General features: G+C 49.0%; 1 protein-coding gene across 1 annotated transcript; it reads left to right on the top strand.

Annotated features, from left to right (window-relative positions):
* The first annotated feature begins 186 nt into the window (after positions 1 to 186).
* On the top strand, positions 187 to 9,435 carry Ssrp1 (structure specific recognition protein 1). Its single transcript, XM_015477932.2, has 16 exons — positions 187 to 643; positions 1,106 to 1,291; positions 1,928 to 2,033; positions 2,329 to 2,519; positions 2,625 to 2,855; positions 3,000 to 3,103; positions 3,204 to 3,332; positions 3,571 to 3,792; positions 4,527 to 4,599; positions 5,012 to 5,150; positions 5,302 to 5,347; positions 6,875 to 7,004; positions 7,408 to 7,578; positions 7,772 to 7,860; positions 8,502 to 8,688; positions 8,948 to 9,435. The coding sequence occupies exons 1-16, from the start codon at positions 590 to 592 to the stop codon at positions 9,014 to 9,016; spliced, it is 2,127 nt and encodes a 708-aa protein (XP_015333418.1). The 5' UTR covers positions 187 to 589; the 3' UTR covers positions 9,017 to 9,435.
* The last annotated feature ends 1,063 nt before the right edge of the window (positions 9,436 to 10,498 follow it).

Genomic DNA, 10,498 nt, shown 5'->3' with positions numbered 1-10,498 from the left:
AGGTGGGTGGTCGTTGTCTCCGGGCCCCAGAAGGGCGCGGGCCCCGCTCCCCCGCGGGACGCTCGAGATGGACCGTTCCGCGTTCAAATCCGCGGGCAGCGGGCGAATCCATTTTAGGGGGAGGGGAGAACCGTGGGTCTGGGGCCCCGGAGTGGTGGGAACGCTGGGAGGGAAATTCTGCATTCTGCGGGGAGTTGGGGGTCCAGGCTCCGAGCAGCCTCTGGGGTCCCTCTGCTCGTTGCCATGGCTCCCGGTGGGCTGCACCATTGGGTTTCTGGCTGGGATATAAGCGCCACTTCAGGCCGGGTTCTCCAGCCCGAGCTGGGCCTGGGCCCTGGAGTACTGTAGAACCCGCCTGTAGGTTCCCAGGCAGAAGAGATCCCAGACATCCCAAGCGGGCTGCCACCTGGCTCCTTCTGTGAGCAGAATGAGGTGATGTCTTTCAAGCACCTGTCTTCCTCCTGAATTCAGATTTCCAGCCTGCTGTGCATCTGCATACCTACCCAGGAGTTGGGGCCCAGCTCCCAGTTGATTCGATTTCCCTGTGCAGCCTAGGGCTCTGTGCCCAGGCCATCACAGGCAGATCAACATGGCAGAGACCCTGGAGTTCAACGACATCTACCAGGAGGTGAAAGGCTCCATGGTGAGAAGGGCTTGGGCTCTTAATACAGGTGGAGAGAGAGAGAAGGAGGGGAAAGTTTTTGCACATTAACAGAACTTAGCGTTGATGATGTTATTACTTTGGAAAAGGAAGACTCAGAATGTGTGTCTGGTATTTCCCCAGCAAAAGTCAATACTGAGAAAGACTCCCAAAAGTTATAGGCCCTTGGTATTTGAAGGGAAAGTGTATGCTGTTCAGTCCTAAATCCCTATGTTGCAAACTGAGAACCTACAAGGATTCTGGATGTCAGAGCCAGATTTAAAGTCCATACTTCCTGACCACTTGTCTCTTCTTAGTGTCCCTGGCTATTATAGCTATCCCCTGACATTCCCTCCATTGATAATCTGGTCAGTCCCCTGCAGCCTGAATGGGTGTAGGGTAGAACTAGGTACCCAACATATCCTGTGTGTATATCCTCCTGCATTTGGCCTATTCCTCTGATAGAATGATGGTCGGCTAAGGCTGAGCCGCCAGGGTATCATCTTCAAGAACAGCAAGACTGGCAAAGTGGACAACATCCAGGCTGGGGAGTTGACAGAGGGTATCTGGCGCCGCGTAGCTCTGGGACATGGACTGAAACTCCTCACAAAGAATGGCCATGTGTACAAGTATGATGGCTTCCGAGAATCGGTGAGAAGTCCTGATGCCTTTCACCCACAATTTTATTGTGCCGTCTTGTTTATTTTTAAACCTTTAGAAAAAGTTGGTGTTTCTTCAGCTGATAACTATGTCACTGGCTGGTTTGGCCTCCATGGAGTAGGGCTGTGAAGCCTTCAAACAATCAGTGTTTTGCTTTGAGTACTGAAGGCCTGCAAGACTCTTTGTGCCTGGACTCTAGAATATTTTCTGCTATCTTAATTTAGATAATGGTTTCTGCTTGTTTTTATCCACGTTCAGAATCTTAGCTTGTTGCTCTTATTTGGTTTTGTTCCTTTTTGAACTGCTTTAGTTACAAACTTAAAGGTTTTTAACTTCCACTTTTATTAAAACAATACCTATACAGTGTTTAAAAACTTAGCACTGTGAGACCCATATCCAGAAATGTCAGTTCCTTTACTCCTCCCCTGGCCTGAGGTCTACTTCCCAGGATCCATCTCTTCAAGTAATCTTTTCAATGATTTCAGAATTGAGACACTGAGTTAGCATGGATTTCTGATAAAGGATATATTGGGGCAGTTTTTCTGAAATAGATAATCCTGGGATGTTGAACTTGTGTTAAGGCCACCAGGGTTTACTAGGTTTGTGTTTTCTCCCCTCCAAACACAGGAGTTTGAGAAACTTTCTGATTTCTTCAAAACTCACTATCGCCTTGAACTAATGGAGAAGGATCTGTGTGTGAAGGGCTGGAATTGGGGGACAGTGAAGTTTGGTGGTGAGTCCTAAGGAAGACTGAGGTTTCGGGGAGAAGGCAGCATGAAGGGTTTCAGCTTTTCACTTATTTTGTTGTCTTTCTGCTACCACTATCTCTGATTTTCTATCATTTTGTGTCTTTATTATGTATTTATTGAGTCTGTGTTGTATAATCGAGCACTGTGCCTGGTCTTGCAGGTACAATATGAGCAAAATAGCCTGAGTATCCTGTCCTCATGAAACTTAGTTTGCTGGGAACATTATTTATGTATACTCAAGGGCAGTGGCTTGTGGCTTGATAAGCTTTTTCCTCACAGGGCAGCTACTTTCCTTTGACATTGGTGACCAGCCGGTCTTTGAGATACCCCTCAGCAATGTGTCCCAGTGTACTACAGGCAAGAATGAGGTGACACTGGAATTCCACCAGAATGATGATGCAGAGGTCTCTCTCATGGAGGTGCGCTTCTATGTCCCTCCCACTCAGGAAGATGGTGTGGACCCTGTTGAGGTGAGGCCTTCCTTGGTTGCCTTGGTGGCAGATGATGCTGAGGACTTGGCTGGCTGGCCTTGTAGCAGTGATCTACTGCCTGATTACTGGTATGTGCTTTTGCAGGCCTTTGCCCAGAATGTGCTCTCGAAGGCAGATGTAATTCAGGCTACTGGAGATGCCATCTGCATTTTCCGGGAGCTACAGTGTCTGACTCCCCGTGGTCGTTATGACATCCGGATCTACCCTACCTTTCTGCACCTGCATGGCAAGACCTTTGACTACAAGATCCCCTATACCACTGTACTACGCCTCTTTTTGTTGCCCCACAAGGACCAACGCCAGATGTTTTTTGTGGTAAGCAGAAACCTCTGGAGTAAATGGTCCTGGTTTTTGCCTGTGTCTTCAGTAGATGTCTCAGTGTTGTTCAGAGTTCTGTATTGGTGAATAGCAAGTTCATCTGAAGTTTGGTCCTTAAGCTTGTCCTCTCTTCCTTATCAGATCAGCCTGGATCCCCCCATCAAGCAGGGCCAAACCCGTTACCACTTCCTGATCCTCCTCTTCTCTAAGGATGAGGACATTTCCTTGACGCTCAATATGAATGAGTAAGTGTTTGCCTGAACTCATTTCCTGCCACTGTCCAGGCAGGAGACAGGTATGCCATTAGAAAGCAATTGTGCTTAACCATCTCACCTTGCTCTGTAGGGAAGAGGTAGAGAAGCGCTTTGAGGGGCGACTCACCAAGAACATGTCAGGATCACTCTACGAGATGGTCAGCCGGGTCATGAAAGCACTGGTGAACCGCAAGATCACAGTCCCAGGCAACTTCCAAGGGTGAGAGTGCAAGCTTGGGATCCTGGCCTGCTGGGAGTGAGGCTGGGGAATGCCATATCTCCTGGGTAATCCCCTCCTGAGAAGGGAATGAAATCTGTTGGAGCCCTGAATAGATCCTTGTCAGTGCTTCCTTCTGAGCAGTGTGGTGAGATTTGCTCAGTTGAGGGCTGAGCATGTGTCCTGCTGCTCTCTGGCTCTGCTGAGGTAGGCACTGATGAGGCTTCTGGTATCCTCCCAGGCACTCGGGGGCCCAGTGCATCACCTGCTCTTATAAGGCGAGCTCAGGACTGTTGTACCCGCTGGAGCGGGGGTTCATCTATGTCCACAAGCCACCCGTGCACATCCGCTTCGATGAGATATCCTTTGTCAACTTTGCCCGTGGCACCACCACCACTCGCTCTTTTGACTTTGAAATTGAGACCAAGCAGGGCACTCAGTACACCTTCAGCAGCATTGAGAGGTGAGATCCTCCTTCAGTTAACCTCCTGGGTATTCTGATCCTGACGTAGTTTCAACTGGGAAGTCTTGTCAGGGCCTGGGGTTCTTTTTAGGCCGGTGACTTTGACTTTGCAAGCTTTAAGCAGAATTTTCTTTTGCTTTCCTGGGATTTGGTCCTTCAAGTACTCAGTTTAGAAGCCTCTCCATTGCTTTTTTTATGTTTTTAGAAAAGTTATTTTCCATATGATAAAAGCTGTGTGTGTTGGGTACTAGCCTTTTTTCTTCTCTAGCCTCCCCCGACAGTGGAAATGTTATCTGTCTCTTTCCTGGAATGAGCTTTGTGCCCGGGAACACAGCAGCTAATGTTTATTGAGTGCTTACAGTGGGCTGAGCATTTTACAGACATCTTCATGTTTAATCCTCATAATAACCCTATGAAGTGAAATACAGATGAGTAAAAAGATGAGAATGTCCCTTCCCCAACACTCCTCCTGCTCTGTTCATATTCGGTGACTAGGTACACCCCTCCCTGCTTTTCCTTCCCCAGAACTGCTAAGGGTTGTACAGGTTCCTTTTTTAGGACCAGTGCCTGACCTTTCTTCCTGCTGTCCTCTGGGGGTTCTGAGCAGTTGGGTTGGATGGTGTGGTTGAGAGCGCCAGCCCTACCATCTGGCCCTGGCCCTTGGGTGTCAACATCATTTAGTCCACCCCTGAGTTGGTCCTTGCCATCTGGTAACACTGTTCTCCCCCCCACAGGGAGGAGTATGGAAAGCTGTTTGATTTTGTCAATGCAAAAAAGCTCAACATCAAAAACCGAGGATTGAAAGAGGTATTTCTGTCTGGGAAGGATGAGCCTCTCTCCTGTTCTTTCTGTAGGGGAGAAAGGAGCAGAGATTTCTTGGCTTCTTTTTCACTCTCTCTTCTCTTCTTACCCTTATAGAAAAAAGAGGTGCGTGTGACCCTTTCCCCCTTCTGGTGCAGGTTTTCTCTGCATGGCCTTAGATTAGTCTGTGCAGCCCCTCAGGAGCTCTGTGTGGGGCATGGAGAGGGAGGGGCTTGGACTAATTGGTGTGGCAGGCAAACCTGGGCATAGGCCTTGCACGTTGACTGTGTGTGAATGACCTAGCTCCAGGGTCTTCTGGGAGCTTCTGCTCTGATCTCACAGGCACTGGGGAGTGCTTCTGAGTGCAGAGGTTTGGCAGGAGGGCAATGGCCCTCACTCCCATGGCTTCCCTGGCCAGGGCATGAACCCAAGCTACGATGACTATGCCGACTCTGATGAAGATCAGCACGATGCCTACTTGGAGAGGATGAAGGAGGAGGGCAAGATCCGGGAAGAGAATGCCAACGACAGCAGCGATGACTCGGGAGAGGAAACTGGTGGGCTAGCCTCGGTGCTGGGCAGCAGGGCAGTCAGACTGTCCTCTCTCTGGCCTGGCCTAGACTCACCCTTTGGCAGAGCTGGGTGTCTGGGTAAAGGGGTGGGGTTTTCACCCAGGCAGAAGCTGATGCATCTTGTTTTCTTTTTTAGATGAGTCATTCAACCCAGGTGAAGAGGAGGAAGACGTGGCAGAGGAGTGAGTGTTGATTGTAGCTCATGGGGGTGAGGAGGTGCCCTATAAGCTTAAGGGACCAGAAGATTTCTGGACATTTCTCATCTCTCAGCACTAGCCACTGACCCAGGGTGGAAAAGTGAGACCTCTAATGAGGTGATATAGCAAACATTTCTTCAAGGGCCAAGGACTTTGTTAGTGCACATCATGTTTTAAGCCAGAAAGTGCAGTGGGGAGAGAACAGAGTGGATGAGGGCAGTGTGCGCCCGCTGCCGGCAGTTCCCACGGAGTCTTGCTTTCCTCACTATCAATGGCAGCCATACCCCTCTGCTAAATTGGTCAAAATTTTGATTGTGATTGTCAGAAGTACAACTAACTGGCATAAAAGAGATTTTTAGAAGTTGTTGTAACTGAAGAGTTCAGGGGATAGAACTGGCTTTAGACTACTGAATTTAGGTGTTCAAAAGTTGGTGGGGAATCTCTTGTTTCTGATTCCCTTATCTATCGTATTGATCGACTGATTGATTGTAACTGGGATCAAACCCAGAGAGTCACGCAAGCTAGGCAAGTACTTTACCACTGAGCTCTATCCCCAGCCCTTTTAAAAAATTTTCCTTTTGAGGCAGGGTCTCCCTAAGTTGCCAAGGCTGGCCTCAAACTTGCAGTCTTTCTGCCTCAGACTCTCAAGTAGCTGGGGTTACAGGTGTGCAACACTAAGCTTAGGTGATTTCCTTATTATAATTAGACAGGTTTGCCCCATTCGGGGCCAAATTACCCTGAGATGTCTGGGCTTAATCCTAGAAATACTTCTTTCAGTGAATAGCAAAATGAATGGTGTAATCACCTGCCCTTTCCTGAATCTGAACCATTAGGATGTGCAGGTCTTTGATGAGCTGGAACTCAGCCATGTAACCACCTATAGAGCCTGTGGATGGGGTTAGCCCCTCCTGAGTGAAGGCCAGATAGTTCCCAAAAGGAATTAGTACTGGGCAGCAAAAACAAAAACAAATGAAAACACCCTCCAGGAGTCCACTCAGTGTGCTTGCCCACATGCTTACGAAAAAACTTCAGCAGAAAACAGGTCAGGTAGTTCCTTTTTCTGAGGAGTTGCAGTGTATCAGCTAAGACTGTCAGTTTTGTGGGTATGTGCTGGGTGGGTTTCCTCCCTTTTGGTGTTCTTTATCAGAAAAGACTGCAGGGTAAACTCAGATGATTAGCCCAAAGGAAGTGGGAAAGTGTATTTGGCACGTTCTGGGCAAGCCTGATAGTATTTCTGTACTTGGGCATGGGAAGGAGTTCTGCCTGGATTAGGATATGATGACCAAGGAGAGGGCTGGAGTTTATTGGTTCATGTGATTCAGTAAATAACCCATTGTGGTGGTGAAGTCTGGAGAGGAGATGGGCAGGAGGCAGAGTTGGGGACTGGTGGTGCAGGCTGTCCTCTGGTCTTTTTCCCTTGCTGCTTTCTGGGCAGGTCTTTGGATTCCATTTCCTCCTAAGGTCTCTAGGTCCTGTTCTCCCACTCAGAGTCTAAGCCCCACTCTCTGGCAGGTTTGACAGTAATGCCTCCGCCAGCTCCTCGAGTAATGAGGGTGACAGTGACCGGGACGAGAAGAAGCGGAAACAGCTCAAAAGGGCCAAGATGGCCAAGGATCGCAAGAGCCGAAAGAAGCCCATGGAGGTGCAGATTCTCCTCTAGATAGAAGTGTGTGTGTGCCTGTGTGTCCATTCTACTTTCTGTCCACCATAGAAAAATGTGTTGATTCACCGTCCCGGGGTTGTTATTTCTAGCCAGCGATTATGGCCTTGAGGGTTTTCTTGGTAATTTTTCTCTCTGGTCCTGAGATAATTAGCTTCTGGAAGATCTGAAGTGGAGACAGGCTACTTGTGTTTCCAGATCCCCTACTGAGCTAGAGGAAGAGGACATGATCCCTGCCCTTAGGACCTTTCAGTCTAGCCTGATACTATTTAGTTCTTCCTCCGTTTCCCCACCAAGTTAGGTGATCCAAAGAAATTATTTGGAAGACTGTGGGGTGTCTGTGGGAAACAGCTGGCTAATGGCATTTGGGTTCTTTGTTACGTAGATGAAGAAGGGCAAAGACCCCAGTGCCCCCAAGAGACCCATGTCTGCATACATGCTGTGGCTCAATGCCAGCAGAGAGAAGATAAAGTCAGACCATCCTGGCATCAGTATCACAGATCTCTCTAAGAAGGCAGGCGAAATCTGGAAGGGGATGTCCAAAGAGAAGAAAGAGGTGAGGGGCAGCAGAGAAGAGCTGGTGAACCTCATCGGCTGCCAAGAAGGGCTTTCTTGGATCGGGGTGTTTTACTGATGGAGGGGGCAGGGTGAGCCATTGGTGAAACTTTTCTGTATAGATTTATAGATTTTCCTTGCACCTGGGATGAGGTCTCATTCTTCAGTCTTACGTGTGTATGTGTGTGTGACAGGAGTGGGACCGGAAGGCTGAGGATGCTAGGAGGGAATATGAAAAAGCTATGAAAGAATATGAGGGAGGCCGAGGCGAGTCTTCTAAGAGGTGAGTGTTGGATGTTAAAAGATGGTAGACAGCTAAGGCAGAGCAGAGAGAGTTTCTTAAATGTGGGCGATATATAGGGATTTGAAATCACTGGATAAAATGGCCCATTTTCCTGGAGAGTCAGTTTTATTCAAAGGTATGGGAGAATTTAGGAAAATTATTGTAGATCCTAATATAAAATTCACATGGATTTTTAAAGATAAAGCAGGAGATGTCAGATAAGTTTTGTATATGGGGCTGCTTCAGGTTATAACCCCTGATTTTTTTTTTTTTTTTGTACCAAGGGTTGAATCCAGGGGCACTTTACCACTGAGCCACATCTCTGGCCTTTTTATTTTTTGAGACAGGGTCTTGCGAAGTTGCTTAGGGCCTTATTAAGTTGCTGAGGCTGATCTGTAATTTGTGATCCTCCTGCCTCAGCCTCCGAAGTCTCTTGAGATTACAGTCTTGGGCCACCATGCCTGGCTTAACCCCTGACTGTTTTATTGTATTCACTTATGATACTCTCTGTTGGGGCAGACAGTGAAAAGAACAGAATGACAGGGACTGGGAGGGACCTTGTTAAGGCTGGGAGAGGTTTGGCCTCCATGACAGTGCCAGGAACCTGAAGGTCCAACTCCTTTTCCCTCTTGCTAATATAGGGATAAGTCAAAGAAGAAGAAAAAAGTAAAAGTAAAGATGGAAAAGAAATCTACACCCTCTAGGGGCTCATCATCCAAGTCAGCATCAAGGCAGCTAAGTGAGAGTTTCAAGAGTAAAGAATTTGTGTCCAGTGATGAGAGCTCTTCTGGAGAGAACAAGAGCAAAAAGAAGAGGCGGCGGAGCGAGGTACGCCAGGAGTGTGGGGCTGCGGGGTGGGAAGGGTGAGGCAGGTGAGAGTCTGTGGACTGGTGGGTGGGCTGTGGTTGGTACAAGACTTACCCGTTGGAGCTGGAATGGATTGGTGGACTTCTGAGATTCTGAAGGTGGGTTCTGGTTGTAGGGAGGGGATAGGACTTAGGGGCCCTTTGCCATTGAAAAGTGACTGAGAGGGCAGCCAGGACTCCTCTGTATATACCTTTCTGCTTAAGAGACTTTTGACTTTCAGGATTCTGAAGAAGAACTGGCCAGTACTCCTCCCAGCTCAGAGGACTCGGCATCAGGCTCCGATGAGTAGAGAGGAGGAAAATCTCTCTCTGTGCTTGCCCTGTCATACCCCCAGCTCCTACCCATATTCTGGTACAAGTTTCTACTCACATGACATGTAGTCCTTGGATTCTGTGCCATCTGAACAAGCTCTCCTGGTGGCATGCACTTTGCTGGGGCAGTGAGGGAGGCATCTTAACATTGCTGCTTCACAATGATGGCTCCTTGTAACTTGGGGAGACTGGTTGGGAGGCAGGGCAGTGCAAGGTCCAGATCCTCGTCCTACTTTTCCCAACCTTAGGGATGTAGCTGCTGCTTGCCCTGTTGAGTTGCTGCAGCAGGGGTCTTGTGAGGTCAGGCCTGTAGCTCCTAACTGGGGCCTATTTCTACTTTTATTTTGTATTTCTGGTCTGTGAAATCAACATTTAATAAAGGGAACTGACTTTGGAAGTCATGTCCTTATGCCTTCTTTCTAGCCCCATTCTCACTTTTTATGGTGGTGTTTTGTTTACCCACGCCCTCCTGGCCAGCCGGGAAGCAGGTCTCCAGGTACATACTGTTCTGTTCCCGGCTGGACAAGCATTGGTTTTCACTGTTTTTTGCCTGGATAGCCACCTGAGAGTCGAGAAGTGAGCCCTGATCTGATTAGGAACTCTCTTATAGTTCCACTCCATTAGCTCAGCTAAGGGGAGGCAGCTCTTAGCTCCGTTCTTAATCACCTATGAGTCAAGGGTCTTCCAGGGTTTTAGATAATAGAATCAGGATTGACTGTCTTCCCTGCAGCCAGGGGAGTGGAAACTTGAGCCTGGATAGTTGGGGAGGCTAAATGATTGTGTGTGTGTGTGTGTGTTTATGTGTATGTGTGTGTGTGTGCGCGCGCGCGCGCGCGCACTCGATGCAGGGAAGGTGTGGAGTATGTGTGAAGCTTTTGTTCTTAGGGAGGAAGAGGGTTACATTTCAGGCCGGGAAGAATCTGTATCTGAGAAGGAGGTAAAGAGAGAACGAGCGAGCACAAACGGGAAAGCAGAGCTGTCACACTTCCTCATTCTGGCTCTAAATCTGAATTTATCCACGTGGGGCGGCCACGTTGCCCACGTTCCCAGGAAGACTCAGGTGGTTGTAACAGGAAGCCTCTCCAGTCCGCCAACGGCTACCTTCTTGCTGACCGCGGCTCTATGGTGCCGCAATCACTGCAGGCGGCAGGGCCTGAAGAAGGGCCGTCCGAGGAAGTCTCTCTAGGCATTCATCTCGGTGGCGCTTGGGTAAATTGCGTCAGTTTCTCCCGAGTCTGAGCCTGGGACGGGCCCCTCATTTGCAAGGTCATGAATAATTGAGTACTGGGCTGTGCTTGCATACGGTGGGACGAATTCAGCACTGGCTTCTCTTCGGGTTTCCGCCGGCTCATGAATATTCACGAAGCTTTGGGGGCGTGCTCCTGGGCGGGGATAGAGGCGGGGCCCCGTGGGGCTCGCACTGGCTCGGTCCCGCGGTGACGGCGGTAGCGGCGGCGGAG

Source organism: Marmota marmota, unplaced genomic scaffold (assembly GCF_001458135.2).
Source record: "Marmota marmota marmota unplaced genomic scaffold, marMar, whole genome shotgun sequence".
NCBI lineage: Eukaryota > Metazoa > Chordata > Mammalia > Rodentia > Sciuridae > Marmota > Marmota marmota.
This window is presented reverse-complemented; position numbering and strand designations above follow the sequence as displayed.